The sequence below is a fragment of the Anoplopoma fimbria genome, chromosome 15, assembly GCF_027596085.1.
Source record: "Anoplopoma fimbria isolate UVic2021 breed Golden Eagle Sablefish chromosome 15, Afim_UVic_2022, whole genome shotgun sequence".
In the NCBI taxonomy this organism is placed as follows: domain Eukaryota; kingdom Metazoa; phylum Chordata; class Actinopteri; order Perciformes; family Anoplopomatidae; genus Anoplopoma; species Anoplopoma fimbria.
This window is the reverse complement of record NC_072463.1, coordinates 24,763,223-24,787,311: the sequence shown is the minus strand read 5'-3', so window position 1 is coordinate 24,787,311 and position 24,089 is coordinate 24,763,223. Positions and strand designations below refer to the sequence as shown.

General features: G+C 45.7%; 1 protein-coding gene across 5 annotated transcripts in view; it reads right to left on the bottom strand.

Moving 5' to 3' along the window:
* Nucleotides 1-24,089, bottom strand: part of meis2a (Meis homeobox 2a) — a 78,403-nt gene that overhangs the window by 24,474 nt on the left and 29,840 nt on the right. For 4 of the 5 annotated variants that reach the window (XM_054613682.1, XM_054613683.1, XM_054613679.1 and 1 more), the window contains exons 8-9: nucleotides 21,070-21,215; nucleotides 244-320 (exon numbers count right to left, since the gene is read on the bottom strand). In XM_054613682.1, the coding sequence (XP_054469657.1) occupies nucleotides 244-320; nucleotides 21,070-21,215 (223 nt within the window). The remainder of the gene's footprint in view (nucleotides 1-243; nucleotides 321-21,069; nucleotides 21,216-24,089) is intronic. The other variant, XM_054613680.1, reaches the window with a different exon arrangement.

Below are 24,089 nucleotides of genomic sequence, written 5' to 3'. Positions count from 1 at the left end.
ACTGACTTAGCCCAAAAACACTTCGCCGATAACACCGGAACATCCTGGTAGATTACATGTAATAATGTTACAAAGGTTGTCTGTGTGTGTATCAACGTGCGCACCTCCGTGTGTGTAAATAGGGGAGGGCTGTACATAAACGGTTTTCACACTTGGCAGGGAGAGGGAGGCGAAAGGCTTTTCAAAATGAAAGGCACAGCGATGCTGGTGGTGGAGATAGGGCAAGCAAAAATCTTGACTCACCAGTTGTTTACTTGTAAGATGGTGAGGCCTGTGTCTTGGGCTAGCTGCTTCTTCTGCTCTTCAGACGGGTATGGGTGCTGCAGGAGCAAACAGAGAGAGAAAACACACAAATGAGCCTCTTTGACATACAGATGTAGATAAATATTCACGTATGCAAGCACTTATAAAGAGAAGCGCTGGAAGGGAAAACTTGCTAAGAGTCGAGTTCCTGACTGTTGCCTATTACTGTATGTATTCAATATGTTCCCTTGTTTGTTGTATTGTGCAACCCAAGACTGCACCTTCTCATGACCTCCACCCAACCCTGCCCCTCCTTTGCACCCTATAGACGTTCACAGCTTACATGTGTCCACCCACACATCAACATACGCAAGCACAACTGAGCGTTAAACCTGTCAGAGCTGGCCGAACAAGTTTGTCAAAACTGTCAACTGTGATAACCCCCTCCCCTGTCCCCAACCCGCCCACACAAAAACACATACAGTGTACACACTGAACATACGCACCGCATGCAGAAAAAAACAAAAAGAAACACAGTTACAGGCACACGCTGAAAAACAAGACTTTCGAGCCGGCCTAACGCTGATACTGTGATGTCTGAGAATCCTTCCATAATACCAAGCAACAGAACGAGTGGGTGCAGATTTGCAGTGAATGCATTTGTCTTTCCTTGAATGTCTGACATGTATCCTGGTTGTGGCTCTTTCATAGAGAGCAGCAGAAAACAGACTAATGCTAAAAGAACAGAATGCTGTGAAATCTCCTCCACAGCCTCGCCAAGATTTTTACCTGAAAATGTAATTCTGGGACCAGGGCTGCAATGATACTATTTATGTCAGGTCCAATCTAGAGAACATGGGCTGATATAAATGGCAGACCTTGGGCTGCCTTGCTCCCTCTGGGCTTGCTATGAAGCATGACAAAACAACAGTGATCGCTGGTGACAGATGTCTTTAAGGACCAGATTAGGAGTCGCGGCGCACGCAAACGAAACAAATGAGACACTATGTGTTTCATTCAGACACCGTAGACTGGGAGCATGCATGCACACAGGGTTCCACGTTCACAAGGGCACATTTCTGCAAACAGAAATGCACACAAACAAATATTCATAGACATGACACCTGCAAATCCCAACACACAAAAACTCCTTTTAAAAAGTGACACCTAAATCCTCCTCTATTTATGTTTGGTTTTAAGCTCCATTAACACACATTCATAGCCTGCAAGCAAAATTCCTTTTGGCTTTACGACATATATCCTTTTTTTTTCAGCTCCATACTCACTGAGAAAGCAAATTACATAAAGCTAGTAATGTGTGCCTGGCTCAAGTTAATTGAATTCAATTTTAACTTGAAATGATAACAGTTGCTCAAGAACAATTTTCTAATTTACTGCGGAAATAATTGATGTAAGTGAGGTTTCATATCAGCGGAGGGGACGATTTCTCCTTTCAGGTAGCACTGCCTGTCGAAACGTAGTCTGTTTTAATTAAAGGAGAGATGGAAAAAATGGTTTGAGGAATGTGCTCAATTAATAACAAACAAGGCTGAGATTGGACAAATAATGAGTCCCGGCTGCATAGAGGGATTACTGTGATTTGTACTTGTGCATGTAGTCCCTTTTAATATGCTAAAATTATTAACAAAAGGAAAGATGATAATGCTTGCATAGGAATACATTTTTTGATTGCCAGGTGCTGACATATCCTTGGCTAGGGAAGACAGAGCAATGTCTGTTTTGGTAACTCTGTGTGTGTATGTGTGTGTGCACATATGTATGAGTGTGTAAACGAGCTCAGTAGAATGCAACAGATATACATATCTACATCCTTGTGTGTGTGTGTGTGTGTGTGTGTGTGTGTGTGTGTGTGTGTGTGTGTGTGTGTGTGTGTGTGTGTGTGTGTGTGTGCTCTGGACAACAACATGTAATAACAGCACAGCCTCTCTCTCCCTCCCCCTAACACTCCTGGGCTTCCAAGGCGTTTTCGCATTAGCTATGACCCCGGTCACGATCACAAACATGCTCGCAAATATAACAGGACACACACTCCCTCCCACATTTTGTTTTTTTTATGTACGCACCCTACACAAACATAAAGACGAATTGAGATCCAGCTAAAGATGATGTGGTATGGAGGTGTGGGGAGAGGAGCAGCCTAGATTGGAAATGGGAGTGGGTCATTTACATTGTATTAAGGCTTCCCTCAGCCTCTCAAGCCCAGGCCCGGTCATCAATCGCCTACTGTCAGCCAGAGCGCGCTTTGGTTCTGTGATAAATACGCCGGCCAGCGGCATAGCTTGTCCAGCATGCACCACGTAATGAATGGTTTGAACAAACAAGAAAGATGTCTCATCAAGGAGAGTGGGGACGTTAAAGCCCCCCTCGCACACAAAACCCCTGAGTAAGGAGATTTGCTCCGACCACATAGACACGAGACAAAAAAAAAAAAATCCTATTTCGTTCATCTCATACCCCACCCAGCCCTCGCTCATTCCCCTTTTCTTTCCTCCCTGTGTCAGACTAGATCGCTCCCCTGCAACCCCAAGACTTGCACTTATGCATCGCAAAGCACACACACAGAGAAGCAAACACACACAACATGTCCGTATGTGAGCTTTCCTCAACTCTCTCTCTCGCCTTTCTTGCTGACAACCCCCCCTCCTTGACACAGACGCATACTTTTTATGGCTGTGACTGCAGGCCACCCACACTTGGGGCAGCTTTCCTTAAAGCATAGCCCTCTGAAATATCAGCTACAGAAAATGATGTGGCCGCACACACACACACACACACACACACACACACACACACACACACACACACACACACACACACACACACACACACACACACACACACACACACACACACACACACACACACACACACACACACACACACACGTGAGATATAAGCCGACATGGTTGGTCCAGTGGTTACATGGCTTCAGCAGCCGTGAAATTGGAGAAGGGCTATTTAGACCTCTGAGTAACCTTTTAATGTTAATTGCCTCAGTAAAAAAAATATATGTTAGTAAATCACCCAATGAGTGCAAAAAAAAAAGAGTCCTATATGAAAACAGTAAACGTGAGATGAATTGGTGAATAAATATTAAACAGAGTCAGAGTACTCAATCTGTTTAAAGTGTTTCTTCCCGGAGATGTCCTTCCTTACCCTCAGGAGACAGTACGACATGGTTATTTAATGGATGAAACACAAACACAGAGCAAGATCAAAGATGGTATTGATAATCTCCCCACTAGCTTTGGATCCGCTCAATATGTTCAGTTACAAACACCAAGGCCAATATCCTTAAAAGAGGATTGACCGCAAAACGTAAAACAGCCGGTCTATAAATAATTAGAGCCAGAAATGAGCAGCTTCAATTTGTTGTCCGGGCAGCACCAGACTGAAAAAAATAAAAAGCTCAGTTAATTACGCTAAAGCCTGTTAATGGCACAAGCGTGCACTATCCGGATGCACACATGTTGTCCAACTCCTACAATCTGACCTGAAACAGCACAGCCAAACAGCAACACAAACACATAAACACAGGCGCATATGCAGGTGGATCACATTCTGCCAGTCACTGAGAATGGAGCTGTGTGTGTGTGTGTGTGTGTGTGTGTGTGTGTGTGTGTGTGTGTGTGTGTGTGTGTGTGTGTGTGTGTGTGTGTGTGTGTGTGTGTGTGTGTGTATGTGTGTGTGATGGCTAAATTATAGGGTGTGATGTGTTCTGCGCTCTCTGATAGTGCTGGTTGTAATGGCCCCTGTGGTTCCTGAACATTATAAGCTGAGGTGGCTCCATCATCTGCTGTGTACGGCCCTTAAACCCCCTCTGAGCCCCAGCTTGGCGTTTCCCCATATACAACAACCACATCTACTGCTGGACCACTCCTACTTCACACCACACCTTTTGCCCTCACTGACTCTACTCATTCAACGTCCAGCTTGCTATATATCAGATTAATTCTCGCCTGAAAACCTATTTTCTCCCATCGTCAAACCCCACAGCCCGATCATTATCCGACTGCTTTTTTCCCACTCTGCCCCCATCCCCTCTGCTCGCCGTACCTGCAGCCCCTTGCCGGAGCCGCTGGTGGACCCCATTGATGGATGACATCATCAGTGTGTGACATGAGTTATAGAGCCAGGTCACAAGGTCGCATTGGCTTGCAAACCTATTCCATGCTAATGACTCTCAGGAAATCACAGGCCACTGGCTGTTTACCATGTTGCCGTGGCAACACGGAGTATTTGCTGATGATGATTCGTGTGATTCAGCCCAAGCTACTTTGTCAATAAGATAAGGTTATTAGATAATCTGCACATATATTTTTCATTCTATAAAAGTCTTTGTTTATTCATATTAAAGTATTAGATTAAAAAAAAAGTGTCAAAGAAAAAAATAATTCTACATAATAACTTTTTGCATAGTAATGCTTTTATGTGTTTGGAAGTATTTGATGGGCTTCATTGTGAGTTTGTGTCTAGTTTTACAGCAATATTGTATCCCAGTACTTCCTTTCATATGTGCCTTCCTCACATTGATTGAAATCTTATTTGTTTTTAATCAAAGCGACTGGTGGACGATAATAATATTCACTGTCAGAAATAAACGCAATCAAATACAAGAATGACATTTTAATATGGAATCTGCATTGAGCTGGGGTAAGATTGGCACATTTTAAATATCAAGTTGCCGTTGTTAATAATGCTACAATTGGCTTCTTTGACAAATGACAATGAGATTGAATGCATATCGGCATTACCGGGAGATCAAACAGATATGACAAATAAATCCAGTGGGAGTTTTTGAATCCATCAACGGTGTTTATATGCACAGAGCAATATCTGGCTTTTTAGCTTCAGTTTTCTGACAGATTTGTGGTTTCAATTGAAGGACAGAGTTAATTACTTCTGTCTGTAAACGTTGAATAGATTGACGAGTGACAATTAAAAAAAGAAGAGCTTCATATTTCTATGACAATGGTATTGCAAGTGTATCAGTATAAACTGCAAAGAATTATTTGAATCAAAATTCAATTATGATGAGTTACAATGATAAGTAATCAATTTGATTTATTTCATCAATTATTAACTAAAGGTTTATTCTCATACTGAGCCCAAACTAAGGATTGCAAATTGAGTAAACTGGTTATATAAAAAAGTATTTCTCTCTACCACTTTCTTCATATACATCTCCATGCTCAACTATGCTCTCTCTCTTTCCCTCTCTTTGTGTGTTCTTAGGCGGGTGGAGGTGGGAGGGAGTTTTTTTTGGGGTGTTTGTTTTATTTTACTGGGAACTACACTGCTTCCTGACAACAGTCTGAAAACAGGCAAGAATGCCACATGACTCAATGACTCAACCCTGCTGCTCTGCTCTCCCCTTCTCTCTCTCTCTCTCCCTCTCTTGATTGCACACACACGCAGACACAGCCAACTTATAAACAGAACTCACATGATGCCAACCTACAAAACTGCACACACTGCATGCCAACCTCTGATATCAGCAAATTAAAATACATCCATATCTACATCTCACACCACTCGCACTCAGAACATACCACTACACTTCTGTCTCTCTGACTCCAGCGCTTCCACAATAACTATAAGGGCTCTCCGCGGACTGCCCTCTGACAGTAAAACAGTGATGATTGCAAATACAAGGCGGACTGGCGAGGCCCGCGGCATCTATTATAGAGCAAAAGGGCCCCCAGTCTGTCTGACTGGCTGGCTGGTTGGTTGGCAGTGCATCAGTACTACCACTGTTGTTGCTGCCATGGCTCGCCACAACAATCGCTGGCCCGACTCCTGAAGCCAGCTTCTGGACCAAAGCCAGCAGCCTATTTGCTCTACACCATTAATTTATGTTCACTGGAGATGGTGCGAGGTTGTAGAGAAGCTCTACAGCATAACTGCCCTGCTCGCCTGCCAAGCTACAGTAACAGCAAAGTGGGTGAGGGGAGTCAGAAGGAGCGAGGAACGAATGGAGCGATGAGGGTGAGAAAGGAGCCCTGGAGGATATGCGAGATATAGGCATCTGATTGTACCAAGCTCCATGAGGCTAAATAGCAATCACTCCCACACAATCCCAATGCACCTCCAGACTCAGCGGATCGACCATTTGAACAGAAAGATGTTTTAAGGGGAATGTTTCCAAATCGTGGAAAAATGATAATAAGGTATTACTTTTATCCAATAAAGAAAATAAAACTGCTTTCGTTATCTATGCAGAAATCTGCCCAAGACACCTTAACAAGGATCAACTGAACTCAACCCATAGATCTATTGGAGTTTGCCAACAGTTATACACACAAACTGTGTGTGTGTGTGTGTGTGTGTGTGTGTGTGTGTGTGTGTGTGTGTGTGTGTGTGTGTGTGTGTGTGTGTGTGTGTGTGTGTGTGTGTTCTCTGTTGTGGTCCTCGTCTCATTCGTGGCCTGCAGCCATAGAGATGCGCCTATTTAATCGTCAGATCAAGTTCATGGCTTCTTTTTCCACCACACGGCTGCCCCTCCGCTTTCAAGAGGAAGGAATACGATCCCTCCATACTTACAGCGGGGGCCTGGTCTCCTCTCAGTCTCTCCCTCTCTCTCATTTCCGTCGATCTCTCCTTTTCCTCGCCGTACTCCATAGGCCCCAGCAGCTATCCCTTTCTCGCTACACGCTAACCCGTCTGGCCTCGTCTCGTATCCTCCTCACTCTACCTCTTCCTCTTCTCCTCTCCTCTCCTCTCATCTCGTCCCCCTCTTTCAAAGTTTCCGCTCAAGCTTTAAGCCAGGTTCTAGAGGGCAGGAATTTGGCCTGGTTTTTCAGACCAGTCTGTTGGCTTTGTTGTGGTAACTGCCTGCTCAGGGGCACCCAGCTCTGTTCTCCAGCTCGCCTGATGTCAACGTACAGCCACGCTCACTACTTGCTCTCTAGAAATCTTAAAAAAACATCTTGTTGTAATGACTACAGCTGAGCCACAGGATCATCCTCTTACAAGAGGTTTTGGTCCTAATACATTTCAATAACTTTACATTTTCAAGTCTTTGGGATTTATTTTTTTTAATTATAATTCTCTAAAAGTGAACCTCCTGTTCTTTTAGCCTCTAAGATGTTGCTTGTTAGGAGCGTGAGGTTATTGGTCTCTTGCCTTTGCGAGGGACTTTTAGGGCCTATAAGCCGATCATTAGTGGCCTGGCAGAAGACCCACCTACATTGCCTGCATTGGACAACCTCATATCCACACCACTTGTCACTGTTGCCAGTCATAAAGTCACTGGGAGCCAATGCTATGGCTAAAGCGTAGTGAACAAACCAAGCAACTGAATAAACATCGGCACTGGTTTAATGACGTATGTACACATTGTAAAAATGCAATTATTTTCTATACTGACTGACTGAGAGTTGGCCTAAGAAAACCTCTTGCATGGGGGAATAACAAAGGAAGCCATCGAATAAATGTACAAATAAAGAAATGATTGTACCTTTTATCATTTACAATTTGGCTGAAAAATTATTTCTGTTTCTGAGACTCCAAAATAACCATAACTACCTCCTCACAAATGTGGCTTAGTTTGTCCTTAATCTCCCTATGTACATGAATATTCTGCATCAAATTGGTCTAGGTTAACAGACACTATTAAGCCATACTGAAGCTTACAGGCCACTGCAAGACAGTAAGCACTTACAACCTCCACCCTGTTGATGAAGTCTGTTGGGAAAAGGACTTAATATTAACATACAGGGTCTCTTTAAGTTTATCCTCTTTCTCTATTGTGCTCTGTAGACTTTGTTTAACTTCTTAAGTCAAAGTAAAGTGGTGCTGATCTTCAATTGAAACAGAAACAGAGTAATTTGTGGAGAGATGGACAGACCGAGGGAGAGAAAAGGGGGTGTGTTCGCTCTTCAAATAGGAGCTTCTGAGAGTTTCCACTTGACGGTTCTCCCTTTCATTGTGCATTAACTTAATGAGCATAAGTATTCAAATACACAACCAGGACCTCTTTTAGCTCTCCCCCTCTCTCTTTCTAGTCTCCCCCTATGTCTCTTTAAGACTCTACATTCTCAAGAGAAAGGGCAGTACATTCTAATGGCGGGCCTTAGGACACGACAACAAGAGCAGAACCACTTACAGAGGACAAACACGAACCCCCCCCCGGGCTAGCTATGGAATGTCAAGCCAATTTGGAAGATATCATAGGACATTTGTAATGTCAATTTTTTGTTTTCAGGTCAAAAATCAAAGGCAAACATGATGGGTAACATTTGTCCATTACAGTGCAGGCAGGAACACCCCCTCTCCGGCCCAAAAACAGCTGCAGGGGACACTTCCTGTTTGCTAATGGTGCTAAATGTGTTCAAGTCAACCATGTCAAATTTTCTCTCTCCCTCTGAATGGACAGCTGGGGTTGGAAAGATTTTCTCTTCTCTCGACCACTGTCTCCCTTTTGCCTCTATCCTCTGCCAGTGAGAGAAGCTCTTAGGCCCGTGACAGACAGACACCTCAGATCATGTCCCTGTCAGTGAGACGGAGGAGCATAGCTGATGGTAACCATAGGTGCATTCATCTGAGATCACAAGTACTTCCATGGAACAAAGCCAGCCAAGCCCTGATCAGTCACCACCCCATCCCTACCTGTTGTGTCTGTTCTCTCTTACTGAATACCGTTTTTGCCTTTCAGATGTGCACGTCTTCTGAGCTCGCCTTTCATCTCGGGGTGCATGAGTCAAGGAGATATCTCCTGTCATTGCTCAACACCCAGGGGCGGCTGGCTGCACCGGGCTGTGTGGACTGACAAATGCCCTCAGGATCTTTCACTTTCTTAATGTTCCTCAAAGCAGAGTCGACATGTGATGTCGAGTTAAAATGCCTTTGTGAAGTGCCGCAAAAAAAAAAGAGAAGAGACGAGAAAAGAAGAGAAGGAGCGGTAAGGCAGGGTTAGAGCTTTTAGGCCTGGTTAATAGCAGCCGATCTTTAAGTGCATTCTTCCATCCTCTCCCTCTCTCTCCTTGTAGTGCTCCGAGGCTCAATCCTGGCCGGGGGCTGAGGTGACCTTTGACCTGGCTGGCCTGCCTAGCTACAGCCCTCTCGTTTGTTAGGGGCTTTATCCACTGACAAAGCAGGCAGGAAGTTGGCAGCCACCCAGCAGCCCCATGGGAGGATGACCATCAGCTAGCTCAGCTTACCGCTTATTACAGGATGGTGGGGCGCATGTGTGTTTGTCTGTGTGTGCACTGGCGTGAGTGCCCTTGTGCTTGCATTTGTTCTTGCGTACACTGTATGCCTGTATGCATGCTTGTTTATAAACTTACTTGCAAGTGCATGCATGTTCGACTGTAGCTGCACACTTGTGTTTGCATGATGTGCAGCAGAAAGACAAAATCAGAGATGTGGCTGACCTTTCTTTATTTTCGTGCCAGCAATTTTTACGATGCGAGCTAATGACACGCAAAGAATAAGCCTGGAAGCTACGGACGTCCCCGTCTCCAAGCTAACCCGATCAGCTACGCATGTTAGCAACAATCAGGCAACCTTCCAGCCGCTGGACTCAGGGGACCCCAGCACACTTCAGTCTCTCTCTCCCCGCTCTCTCTCCTCTTCCTCTCTGCAGCCTGTTCATCAGAGCGTTCAGAACAGCTCACTAAAACATTATATCATAAGACACTCCAGTTTCACTCTCGCCACTCCATAAAAGTCAGGTAATTCATACTTCATTTATATACCTTCCCATTAATAAAGCTGATGAACTTTTACTCCTTAAATCTAATGGGCCATTTTGCCGTGACTGCCAGGCGCTTGCCGTTTTTTTTCTTCTCCGTCTCTCTCTTTCTGCATATCGTCTTCCTTCTCTCTCTCTCTCTCTCTCTCTCTCTCTCCTGCAGAAAGCTACTCCACAGTCACTCAGCCACTGCTCTCGTACAGTGATTTATGGGTGAAGAAAGAAAGAGGAGGATTTAGAGATTTTTGAGGCTTTTGACTGACCTCTGCCACGGACAAGCAGTGACACGCACCGTATGGGGATTTCTTTTTTCTCTCTCTCTCTCTCTCTACCTGGGTCTCTATCTGGGTGCAACACAGGGTCATTGACCTCCGGGCCTAGAGCAAGGCATGATGGCTCCCCAGCTCGGAGGCTGTTGACAAGCGTCTGTGTTCTTTTCAACAACTCGTTGAACCACCCCCCCTACCCCGTCCCTTCTCAGGAATGTAACACAACCGCTCACTGAGGTAACCCAAGCCCCTCCCCTCTCCCATCCTTCATTTACAGAAAGGAAAAGAGACAGAGCGAGAGAAAGAGAGTGAAAGCAAGACCGACTGGGGGTGCGAGACAGCTGTCCCCCGTCTCCCCATCTAACTCTTGCTCCCTCTCTTTTTCTCTTCCTCTCTTTAGATTTGCTTCTAGCCAACTGCCTGTGGAATAATTAATGAATCAATTGAGTCGAGGAGAGGACTCTGACCAGCAGGGGCCGTTCCTGAATGCCTGGGTAGCCGTTTTATGGAGGACTGGAAAATAGAAAGAGAGAATGACACGACGAGATAGATAGGCAGAGGAAGGGAAAGTCATAAAACAGTCAGACAGTGCGGAAAAAAAGAGATTGTTAATAGGCTGTTCCCCAACAAGCCTTAACTCAGTCTTTCTTTCTGTTTTCGTCCCCTCTAGTCTAATCCTCCATTCCCATCCCCCCTCGCCTCTCCACCATCCTGATGGCAGGATTGGGGGGCCTGACCTGTCTGGTGATTGATGGTAATGTCTCAGGAAGTCATTTTCCCCGACAGCACCCCGCCGCCTTTCACCAGGCCTGGTGCAGAGGTGAGCCCATCACATGGACGCTTTTAACTCTTTGCTCACTCGCCGCCCTGGCCTCTCTGATGCATCCATCTCACGCAGCCTCATCCCCACGCCACCCTTCTCCCTCCACACAGCACCCCATGACAAACACAAACCCTGAGCCCCCGACTTCTAACAAGGGTGAGAAAGTTGGTGATGCAATGTTCTAAAAGTTTGCAGAGCAGTGAAAACAAGGATATAAAAAAAAAGCACAGGCCATCTTGAAGTGGATCTGCCAAGTGGCCCCTAATTCAGGTTGCTGGGGATAGATCCCCACGACTCCATTACTGTCAGCGCTTACCACCTCCATTATGGCAATTAGGTCGTGGTTCCAACACTAGGAATGCTCTGCTATGCTCTGGAATTGCTAACATCTGCCGTGTCTCCGCTCCATGTGTCAAAGCAGAGTTGTCTTTTCTTAAACACACATCTTTTTACAGTCACACTCTTGACTATTTCTCCTCTTTTTCCTCCCATTTCTTCAAGACTGCTCTCCACATTTATTTTCTTAATTCGACTCAAACTGTGCCTTAAAGAGATCCCTCTCTGTTTGAGTCCAAATAACCTAAAATGATCCGTGAAGAGCCTTGCGGTTCTCGTTTTCAATAGGCTTCATTAGTTTTTAATATCTAGCCAAGGAACGGAGGGGAAAATGGCATGGAGATAATCAATGGAAAGGGACTGGTAGCCTATTAATCTCCCCCAAAGGATTGTGGGTTAATACACGCTCTTGCATAGGCAAACATGGCTGTGTGGTGAACACATCTGTCTGCCTGGATGGGCTACTTAATGAAACAGCCAGCGTTTTGGCTGCTGGGATGGATGTCGTTCCCCCGGTGAAAAATGAGTTCTCTCTCTCCCACTACGCTGAGCCACACATGATAGGGCCCCATTCAATTCACTGGAGACCTGACTGTGTCCCCCCTGTGAGAGCAGCTTAAACAATGAGGGTGCCAGGCAGGACAGGCAACGCATGGCCACTAGAGCAAGTCTTCATGGAGATCATATCAGGGAATCCTAATGTGAACAAGAGGCTGACTGATCTGGGAATGAGAGAAGACAGAGAAAGACTAGGAGGGTAGTGGTACAGTAGGCAGATAAAGAACAAGGGAGGGTAGGGATGAAGGCTGAGCCACCTGGGATAGATAAGCAGGCTCAATGTGTTTGAGTGACAGTGTTTTTTGTGTGAAAACTTTGCTGTGTGTACCAGATTGTATGCATGTTGTACAAGCACTCATGCCTATCTGCCAGGACATGTGTGCATGTTTATGTGTGTGTTATACGTGTGTGTATTCTGACAGTGTCTGAGGTGACCCCTGGTCAGGGAGTCCTGTAACAAGAGCTCACCTCCGGTTCTGCGAGCTCTCCTCTCAGTGTGCTAAACAGCCACCTGAAGACAGGATTAGCCATTGTGACCCGGCCCCAGAGGTAACCGAGATACACCACCGGGGACAGACATGAAACACACACTGTCACGTGTTGCAGAGACACGGCCATGTGGGAGGAGGCGGACACGGAGGAAGATAGAGGTTAAAAGAATAAGCTGCAACCTGGCGGGATAGGTGGGATTTTAGGAGTAAACAGGACACCTATAAGAGGATGAATGCAAGTAGGATACAGCGTAACGTCGAGCAAGCTGAGGTGAAGGTGTTTATGGTGTTTGCTGTTGTCTAGTGAAAACAAAGAATCAGAGCGTAAGAGGATTTGGCGAACTAACTCGGTGCCTTGGGCTGGCTGAGATTTGTGCCTGCAAAGAAATTGACGCCTGTCAGCCTGTCTATGACTCAACTCTGACAGCATGCATGCATGTGTGTTTCTGTGTGCACATAACGGCGTACGTGCTGTGACAAATGAGCTGTGCTTAATATGCGACTGATTATGCGGGCTGCTGGTGCCCTAAACCCCCTTTGAACTTGTAATTGCCCCTGGTTTCAGTAATGAACATTAAGGAGGATTCACAAATGTGTGGCTAATTACACATTTGCCCCCCTTTTTAGTTTCTTCATCTTCATGCCGGATGAGAAAGAGCGAAAGGAGGAGCAGGAGGAGCAGTAGGAGGTTCTGGGTTGGGAGGCATACACTGCTGTTGTCGCCCTCTATATCTAAATAATTGTACAAGCTGGTTTATGGGCTTTAGAGAGGTGCTTTGTGTGTCAGTCGCTGCAGGCCCGGGGATATAGGGGACTAGCTTTCTCCATGATCAATATTCAGAGAGATTCACATCTGGAGCCAAGGCCTGCTCTGCTTCGATTTGGATTCATATATATTTTCTTTTTTTCTTTTTATTTGATTTTCTTTCTTTGATTCTCTTCTTCTACCCATCTGCTTTTTCTTATCAGCATGTGGTGCAGCTATTTTTTGATACAAGGGTTGCTTTCTATCACACATGCTCATGTGTATAGCCTTACATGATCTTAGGGGGATGTGGCTGCAGAGAAATTCGGAGGTTTGAAGTAAATGAGGTCGGCTCTACGTGGAGAACAGACACTGACAACACACGCTCAATATATATGCTAGGCAGAACTGCTTGAGCATTGGAGCATTCTGGGTAAATGGCGTCGGTGCAGGGAGGGTCCACTGAGGCTAGTGGAGGGGGGAAGAGTCGGGGAAAAGAGCAACAAATTGACCCGCTCAGCCTCGGTCTTTGATGTGGACTGGGCGCTCTCTTTAAAAACTAGTCCATATGTTCAGAGAGGGAAAGCGAGAGGATATCAATGGGGAGGAAAATGAAAAAGGTGAGGAAGTAAGGGGAAGAGGTGAGAACAAGAGACACGGCTCCCAGTTATAAGGACCCCACTGTGCAGGAATCCCACTGCCTGCCCCTGGACTGAGTGCTGGGCAAAACAAAAGCATGCATTTGAGAGGGGTAGGAGGGGAGGGGAGGAAAATAAATAAAAAATCACACAAAATGGCAGGAGTGGGATTTGGTGCAACCAGAGTCCCATGACAAACCAAACAGAGAAACACTAGGTCTGTTTTTGATTTCCACTCAATGCCTCCATCCCCATTCCTTTTCTGTTTCCTTGCCTCCCTCCCTTCTTTAGCCCGGGTTTGCTGTTTCCACACTTGTGCTGCTCCTTTCCCCTTATGCATTATTCTTCTCTTGGTGTGAGATGAATATCAAAGCAACGCTGGGGCAGCTTGGAGGCCTGCAGCAGAATCTCATTGGCCTCAATGGTCCCCCAGCATGCAGCAGCCACCGTTCTGGCGGCGCTTGCCACAACCCCGCAATCAACCGTGGGGGGATGAGGCTAGCCTGCAGGGCGGTACCCCTGGAAGGCTAAGGGGTAATTTAAGGAAACTAGCTGTAAGATGTGAAACCAAAATCCTCTTATACATTTTGTTATGAGTAAGATAACCCCAAAAGTGTAGAAAAGGGAAAACGGCACAGAATCAGCTACCACCATCTTAATAACCTTGGTTTTCCAGCGGGTGCACGTACACTATCACAGACTAGCTTGCGGGGTCCCTTATTACACATGACGTCATTCAGCCTTACTTCCCACAGCCAGGTCCTAGCCAACGGATCAGTGTTATGACTACAGCAGCAGTGGATTGTGCCGCTGTGCTGAAGGCAGGGAAATGTTGTCGCGCTGGTTCTTATTCTTAGCGGAGCATAGGGCCTTAAAGAGGTCTCCTCAGCTTTGTGCATGTGTTTTCTTTGGGGGGGGGGAGGTTTATAAATCTGACTGCCCCCCACAGGCCTATCCCTGCCTGTATTCTGCTGCGGTCAGGGCATGTGCAGTCACCTCTGCAGGGGTCGGTGAAACCCATGCTCCGCTCCCGGTCTTCTATGAGGACACCACTGTTGTAAAACTTCCTTTAAAAGAAACGCACATACACTCTCCTTCTTTGTTTTACCTTGCTGTTGTCTTACCGGAGGTTACTCTTTTTTCCGTTGGCAAACACTGGGGAGATTCACACAGCTTAATCACCTCCATGCAGTGGGGAATGTGTCGTAAACAGTCCCTTAGCGAAAGCACTCATTTCTGCTACTTCATTAAACAACCTGCATAAGGATGCAAACAGCAGGAATGCAAATTAGCGGGGAGGGAGGGAAAAGCCAGGACAGTGTTGGGGGGGTTGTGCAGGTATCCCAGCATTTCCACATGCATAATAGCATGATGCTCATCTTGTGGATAAACAAGCCTATGAGAATGAAACAGCAAACATGTCTGCTCTTTTTACAAGCACACACAGACTGTATAGTATGCAGGGTTAATGCGCCATGCTTCATATGTCAGTAGATTCCACGTGGGGTTAGTTGTCTTTGAAGTGAAACTATGACATATCTGGATTAGGGGGCAAAGTGTAAAGGTCTGATGTCGGAGCATGAAACGAATTAGGGCTGCGAAAAACACTAAACCTCTGGAACGGCTACCTACTATGCCAAAGCACACTGTAAACAAGGCTTTAGTCGGCCAAAGAGCTGTGACACACTAACACTGGGAAATTACCACATGATGGCAAAGTCGATGCGACCCGTCATATAATTATACAGCCTGTGAAAATTGGAAGTCACTGTATCCCCCTTCTAAACTTTCCTTCTGTTTTCTGCTCTCTAAAAAAAGTAATTTATTAATGAGTTCTGACAAGGAAAGTGAGATTCTTATGTAAAATAAATAATTTGCTGATAATCTTTTCACTGTAGTGTCGGGGGTGTCTGGGTCTGAGCGTCTTTCCCTGTGAGGTCTGTCCATGCTGTTGGAGCCCCTCTGTGACGGCCCCGGCTGGGGAAGAACAGATGGCAGGCTGGGGTGGCTTGTGTCTCTGTTTTCCAGGGTCGCTGAGCAGCAACATTAGAACACAGTGACTAGACAATAGCTAGGCACCAACCCCCCCACCCCAAAAGATCTCCTTCAGAGTCATTATCAATGACTTTCAATGTGTCCTGTGCTAAACATCACCAAACTACCCTTTCATATTGTTACTTAGGCCTGTTTTGTAAACACACGCACACAAAGCTATCTGTGTTGTCACAAAAGTAACGTGATGACTCTCTTTCCTGCATCTCCCACTGATAGTCACACATTTGGGCAGCGGCAGTGAACCAAACTGTCGCCTGGGTTGCTACGGGTGACTGGAGAGCTGACTTTTGGGCTCCGAGGCAAACGAGCACATGACAGATTAGTGTGTGGGCCTCCTCCAGGCTCCCACCTCTTTGACCCTAAGGAGCCCCCTCTTTACCCCCTCCTCACCCCTTGGTCTTACCCCTAACCCTCCGCACCCTCTCCCTTCCTCCTTCGGCTTTGTCTCCACCCTCTCTTCATCAAACTCACAAAAAGCTAAGGAGGTGTAAAGCAAACAGTGTACGTCGCTGACACATAGTTGCCTCTTTATAATATTAATGACTTTCATTTTCAAACTGATGTAAATGCACTAACCACCCAAACATGTTTTGGTTTTTTTATTTAAAAAAAGACAATTATTTGGCCATGTATACTGAAAAGACAGCACCAGCAACTATGGTATAAACAGCTTTCGGCAGTTCAGTGAAAAAGGAGAAAGGGCTTGGGTATTCCTGTTCCAACTGTTTGCAGATGTGTGTCTCCACCAGTTAAATGCTACTTGTACTGGAACGACACACAAGGATTAGAAGGACTAGAGGAGCTGTAACAAAGCTGGGGATCCTACAGAGCTGACTGTTTAGTCTACTCCAACAACATGCCCTCTCTTTTTGAGGGATGGACTTGTACACTTGTTTATCATATGGGACAAACATCCGTTGCCAGGGTTTGGCCTTGCCTGCGCTCATGTCTTGTGAATGACCCTAGCTGGCTCTTTTATGTGCATCTATAAAGGGCGGTCGAGAGAGCGGCTAGGAGGGCTCGACCTGACGATGACACCATGTTGTCATGGAGACTAATGCTATGTTGGGCTGGGATTGGAAGGAGGTGGGGGGCAGCCACTGTCACTAGTGTCTAATGATGTTTGCAGCACAATGTACTCATCTCCTCACAAAGTGTGATGTGTCCTCACTCTGGTTAACGCCTGTATTAGCATGGCAGTGTATGTATATGTATATATATATATATATATATATATATATATATATATACCTGGGAGTGTATATACTCCATTTTTATAAATGTAATAACACAATTTTCTGTGAGTCAATACTTATTGATATACTGTCAAATATAAAAGACAATGATGTATTGTACTAATAACTATTTCTAAATACCATCTAATCATAAACATTTCTCATCTGAATCTAGTTCTACTGCTCACAGTCCAAGGACTCTCCAAATGACCAAGGGATATATCACTTCCTTTCAAGGAGCCCAGGGGACCAATACACCTGGCTTAGCAGCTTAACAGAATTTCCCCAAACACCCAGGCCAAAGGGTGGCCCGGCACAAAACCTGAGACGCTTGATGCTTGAGAGGGCTACCTTCTTACTCATCTGACTGACCACTCACCCCCACCCCCACTCACCCCCTCTCCCCCTCCCTCCTTTCTAGCTAACACACACATACACACGTGTGCCAGCCCTCAACGGGCCTGGTTTGCTCCTAAGGTCCCCTATTTATTTTCATAGGTGTTTGAGGGTTTACACTAGTCAAAAGACAAGGCCAGAGCCCAGAGTGGTATCTTTGTATCTGAGTGCTTCCTGTTTTCATTGCGTGGCCGACCCTTGTCTTTACAGGGGTGAGCCAGGGCTAGCAGGGGGCTAGCAGGGGGTGAGAGGAAAGGAAGGCCAGGGGCGCCAAGGGGCTAATTGTAGATTTCAGAGTTTGCTTTGCCCCCCAAAAAAGGGCATCACCTTGTGCAAGAATAAGAAAAAACATCCCTGCCTCTCCATTCCTCTGCCTGCCACACGCTCTTTTCACTTCTCTTATTCTATCTTACATTCCCTTTACCTACCTATCCTCTTCCTCTCCTGAATTTTGTGGTCCGTGCTTTTGAAGTGCAGTAGAACATTTTACCCCTAACAGTGAAGTTTACCTTTCTGATAACATAATCTCCCCGCAGTATTGGAAAGCTTATACCAACAGTCTGGGATTTACCTTCCACTAATGTGGCTGGAAGACATCCAGAAACTCCTGGGGAGGGAGGGGGGTATTAGAGAGAGAAAGAGTGGGAGGGAGGATAGAAGGAGGGAGTGGAGAGACAGCCTGACCCTCTTCTGCCAGCTAACACCAGCTGATCTGTCCTGCCGTTTGCCAATTACATATGGGGCATTTAAGGTGGCCAGCTCACGTGCTCTCTAGTGCATGTGCATATGGGATCAACAGTCCCCACAGAGTAATTGTGGAATATTTGTAGATTTTGTGAGATCCCGATGGCGCCAAAATACGTATTTTCCCCTCAGCTGGAATGCTGGCATGGTGGGGTTGATGGCTACTTTCTATAAGCGACTGGCATGAAGAAGACCATCTTGTGATTTCTCCCAAGAGAGTGTGAGGTCAGAGTGAAGCAAGGGAGGGTGGGAGGGGAGAGGGCAATTTTGTTAGACTGAATCCAAAAGCCAACAGTTGTTACTATTGGCCTGTGTTGTTTTTCTCTGTGTGAAGGGGGGGGTCCTGTCCTTTTGAGCTTTTCAGAAGATGTGACAATAGCTGGATGTTGAGAACATATGTAGAGAGACCCCTGTGGCTCATAGAAGAGGAGCTCCATGCTGGCCCCGCAGTTTGAGGAAAATACAAGGCCGTTCCTTTCACTCCTCACCCCTCAGTTAATGAATGCATGAATGGCAGAATGCTGCTATAGGCCATTCAGGGGCCAAAGTCCCCAAGAATTCACCCTTGCACAAACGCATCCAGCAATGGCAAATACATTTGCTTAACAAATTAAAAGAAAGGAGAGTGGCTAATGTGTGTGTGTGTGTGTGCGTGTGTGTGAAAGAGGGAGTGAGTGAGAGAGTTTATGGGTGGGAGAATTGGATGGTGAGAAGGGGGATAATTCAATTAGTCCTCTTCCTCAGTAGAGAAATGAAGGCAGGTTAAAAGGGAGGGATTATTATTTGTACAAGACTGGTCGGGGCTTTAGATAAAAGAAACAAATAAAGATTGGAGAGAACATCTACAAGCAGGGGTTGTGATAAAGGAGAGAGGGACAGAGAAAAAGAAAGCACTGCCTGAATTAACCAGCTCTTTGAAAAATGACCCACCCCCCCACCCCCCTCTTTCCTCTCTTTCAATTCAATTTTAAAACAATTCTAAAGAAAATTGTTGGCGACTCTTTCAAAAGCTCTGTAAGCGTCATTCTGTCTTTCTCTCCGCATCTTTTGCAGATGAGAGCGCTGAAGCTGTGTGAAGCTTTCACCAAGAAAGATGACAAATCAAGGGGCAGTTTTTAGTCATAGCTTACATAACGTTTGTTCATGTCATTTGTGCATGCGCATTTGAACGTACGGACAGTGCAAACCTAAATTCCACTTGAATGAAACATTTTCCCTTGTTTGACCCAGTCATACACAAACAAGGCGTTCTACTCCAAGCTCAGCGGGGGAAAAGAACCCAAAGCAAAAAATAAATAAGTTTATCCTCCCTCCCGCCCTCTGCCTCTGAATGAGGCCTGGTCTGCGCGGCTTGGTGAGAGGTCTCCAGTCAGGGAGCGATGGAGCTGTGAACAGCTGTGAAGTCATTTTGATAATGATGAGAATAATAAGCATGCAGACTGGCGTGGTGGAGCCGCTAAGGCCTACGAGGCTCAGGGCTTTGCTGTTGCAGCTTCACTGCTCCTGAATAGATAAAAGTGATTAAAGCACTCCTGATTATCCCTGACCAATATGTAATGGATTTACAGCCCTTTCAATTAGGCCGTATTTGCTGGCCACACATTACTTGGGCTTTTGGTTAGGTAATCAGGGTACAGGGGCTTTGGGCAGGGGGGTGGGCACTCTTAAGGAGGGGGGTACAGGGTGCACTGGGGCCCACTGACCCGCTTAAATATGTGGATGATCCATAAGGCTGAAGCTCTGAACTAAGTCTTCTCTACTTTCTCTCTCTCTCCTTTTACTTCTCCCTTCCCCCTTACATTGTCCCTCCGTCTCTGGGACAGCGAGTCACATGATCACAGAGCAGCTTATGTGTCGTGAGGTGGCCACCTCCTCCTGAAATCTGACCTGTGTTGCAAAATCAATACAGCCTGATGTTCTGATAATGTCCTGACATTAGTGAGGGTGGGGGACATGTGGTCCTTTCCCCTTATACATGACACGCACCGATAGACAGACGGAAACACAGACTGTCACTTACATAAAACGGCTAAGCAAAGAGTGTTCGTTTTGCCAAGTAGGTTTGAATTACTGTTGCATTTGAATATTTGATCCATGTAGAACCAGTGTGTTTAGTGAATTGAATGAGCCAGTGTCAGCTGGCAAACAAAAACTTACTCTCAGATGTATTTTAGCATGTACCATCCCAACCTCAAACAAAAACTAATATGTCACCACGTCAACCGGATTATTAAATGTGAGTTTATCCAATAAAAAAATAATATACAGTATCTCTCGGCCTAGAAATTTGTACACATAAACGTCTTACAGCTACACAGGAATTACCGTAAAGGATAACAAAAATATGTGTACTCAACCTAAATCTTTTACACACCTTTACACTCACAATCATTCTCCACTAACTACCATTACTTCTCTTAATCTGTCCGAGAAAAAACCCAAAACATTCTCCTTCAGGCCAAACAAACAGTGCATCTCATATTGGAGTAAATGTCATGGGTTTTTGGGCCATCTCCCTCTCAGAGTGTGCTGAGCAGAGCAAACAGTCCAAACTGATTAGATTGACCTGGTCACTGTGTCCCTCTGACAGGTGGCTGACAGGTGAGCATCACAGCACAGCCGTCAATCACTCCCTTGCCTACTCAGTAACAACTATGTGACAGATGTGTGTGTGTGTGTGTGTGTGTGTGTGTGTGTGTGTGTGTGTGTGTGTGTGTGTGTGTGTGTGTGTGTGTGTGTGTGTGTGTGTGTGTGTGTGTGTGTGTTTCTATCTGGGTTGTTTTCATACATGTTTATCTCCACAAGTAATGGCCGTGCTTACCGTGAGATGCTGGAACAGCCACGCCCTCATGATGTTAGTTGCCACCTTGGGGAAAATGCCACGCTTTTTCTGCCTCTTCTTATCCTTGTCGGGATCATCGTCATCCCCTGTGCCAGGCGATGCAACGCTGTTGTCTAAGCCATCTCCTGGACGGAAACCAAACCCGGGGTTAAATAACATCCCAGACAACAGCAATGACTCAGAATATAATACAATACGATCTAAAAAATTCTCAGAGCTGAAACAGAAGTTCAAGCAGTCCAAGCTGAGTTTAAGGCTTATGAAAAATGGATAAATGGACAAATACCACGGAAACTAAGGAATTCAAAAGCACTGTACTGAGGCCTAAAGTATCGCCGCAGCAAAGCCAGTGTTGTGTAGTGGAGATATGGAGGTAGGGGGATTTAGATGGCCTTAGAGGAAGGCCTGTACAGCGAGTGAGGGGTTTACGCAGAGGCCTAGCAGGGTTGTTTTATACCCCAGAGCACGGGAGAGGGGAATAGGGGTTAATGACTGTAATATTATGGTTGGATGCTGAAACACTAGGTTCCTCATTCCAGTTCTACAGTAGGAGGAGGAAAGAAAAAAATGGAGCGAGATGACAAAAAAAGGAGGACAAGGAGCCTTCAAGTACAGTAGAGGCTCGGACTCATGTCATTAATTCAATTAAATTTGCATGCTTGACATAATGTAGAGCATTTTTTTTTTCATCTTTTGAAGAGAGCCAAAGGGGACAGGAAGGAGCTATAGCGGGCACATACAATACATTGGTAAATTCATGTTGCGTGCACAGACACACTCTCACATACAAACAGAACTCAAAGGAGTTGATAATTCACAGAATCCAGTTGAGACGCATGAGCATTAAAGTATGTATATTAAAGGATGTGATTTGGGGTGGGTCATTGTTGCACTTCGATGCACATAATGGACTCGTCTGCCTCCCCCACGCCACCCCACCCCAAGCCCCGACTCCCTTAGTCCTCCTCTCCGACTCCCTTCTCTTGCAGCAACCCCTCCCCATTCCGCCACAAGATTAGCATGACAGGCCAGCGGCGGCTTCGCCTGCATTAATGTCCGTCAGCGTTTGATTTCAAGAGGAACAACATGCACATAACCAAGGCACGATTTCTCCTTTAAATCGAAGTTTCCATCTTTGTCCCTGGCCTTTTTTCTTGTTCCTCTTCCCCAGCATTAATTGTGCATTAGCAAAAATGATTTACTTTTAACAGTCATAGTTATTTTTTCTTGCCCCCGGGCACAAATGCCTTGAAAGCCTTCCTTGAGGGCATCTAAATTATGTATCTGAAAAACTCCTCCACTAAGGCAGAGAAGGACCCTGACATTCTCAAAATCCAGACTCGCATGTCCTCCTGTTTTTGGGGAGGCATCAATCACAACCACCTATACAAGCCTTAATCTCGCATAAATATTTGAACTAATAACATTAAAAAGGGGGAAAGAAAAAAGATCCGACAGTGTAATCAAATGCAAAATAAATGAAGACTACAAGGACAGCAGGGGCCCTCACTTCTAACTACTTTCTCTATTTTCCTTTTCCTCGCCCTTGTTTTTCCCTCGCTTTTTTCTTCTCTCTCTGTCTTTCTTTTCTTTCTGTGCACAGTGTTTTCCTTCCACATCATTAGCGCAGAGCCACACGAAAGAGGAAAACAGAGAAGTGCCGACTTTGCGCTCCCTGTGTGAAGTTAAAGAAGCAACGGCCCCTCTGAAGGACATTTGGGAATGGGGACACCGGCTAGGGGTGTTGTAATTGTAGAATGGGCATTCATTAGTGGCAAATGCCGTAAATCCCAGGCTAAGTACGAATCCTTGTTCAGGAAAGCCTAAAACAATAAACTTTGGTCTGGCCATAGCCCTACCCTGACTGTGAGGGGCTTCCTGAGAAATGCGACCCAGACGGAAGTCAAGTCTAACTCCCCCAGTTTGCTTTTAAACTTCAATAACAACAACTAGTGAGCTGTGCATTTCAACCACCCTCCCCTTGTTTCTGTGCTTTTGAGCTTCACTGAATAATGTTGATACACAGTTTAGTTGTTTGTTTGTGTGCCGCTAGGTTTTGTGTTGATTTTCGAGCTAGTCTCCAAATCCCTCTCCTGCTGTGATCAGTCAGGCTCATCCAATGGAACCACACAGTGGCCAAAAGGCTGGCAGATTAATTTTATTGACGTTTCCATTTTCACTGCAATGCGATAGCCTCCCCCCTGGCCAGGGCCAGAGCGACCCATGCGTATTTACAGACTGACCTGTCACTTCATTACCCAGCATGCTCGCTGCCTCCTGCCCCGAGCCCGCAAGGGTGAAACCAGACTCCAAGGCTTTCAGCTCCTCTCTCCCTCTGTCTTTCTCTCACATGCACATGGCTACTGTCATGTGTGCACAGACCAGACATGTGGCATTCAAGCACACATTTTGTGTTCTGTATTTATAGTTGTTTTGAAGTTATATATATATGTGTGCAGAAACATGTGATTTCCAAATAGACCACGTAGGAAAATAAAGTGTGGACAGAAGGCGAAAAGAAAAAACAAAGAAAGAAAGAAGAGGAACAAGAAGGAGCAGGGGGGAAGAAAAGACGGAGAAGAAAAAGAATAAAGAAGACCCAACTTGCACAACCTCATTACATCTAAAGGCGAGCTGGTGCTTTGCATCCACCCCCACTCTTTTCTTATGAGCAAGAGAAGGAACGCTGCAGGGCAAATTGTCCCAAACGCTAATGGCTTCTGACTGTTCCCTGGCAACTCTGCCATTCTAACCTGTGTGGATGTGCACTCTGAAAAAAAAAAAAATAGGGAAAGCAAAAAAAAAAAAAAAAAAAAAAAAGGGCAGAGCAGGGGGAAGCGTCCCATCATCTGGCCATGTGACACAGATGGGGGTTGGCTATTAGGAGGCAGCCGAAAGGCCTAGGGGAGCCGAGGTGCTGGAGTGTAGCCCCAGGCACTTTTGGAAAAGCAGCGCCCTTGGAGACGGAAAAAAGACAGCCCCCCCCCCTGTCTCTCTGT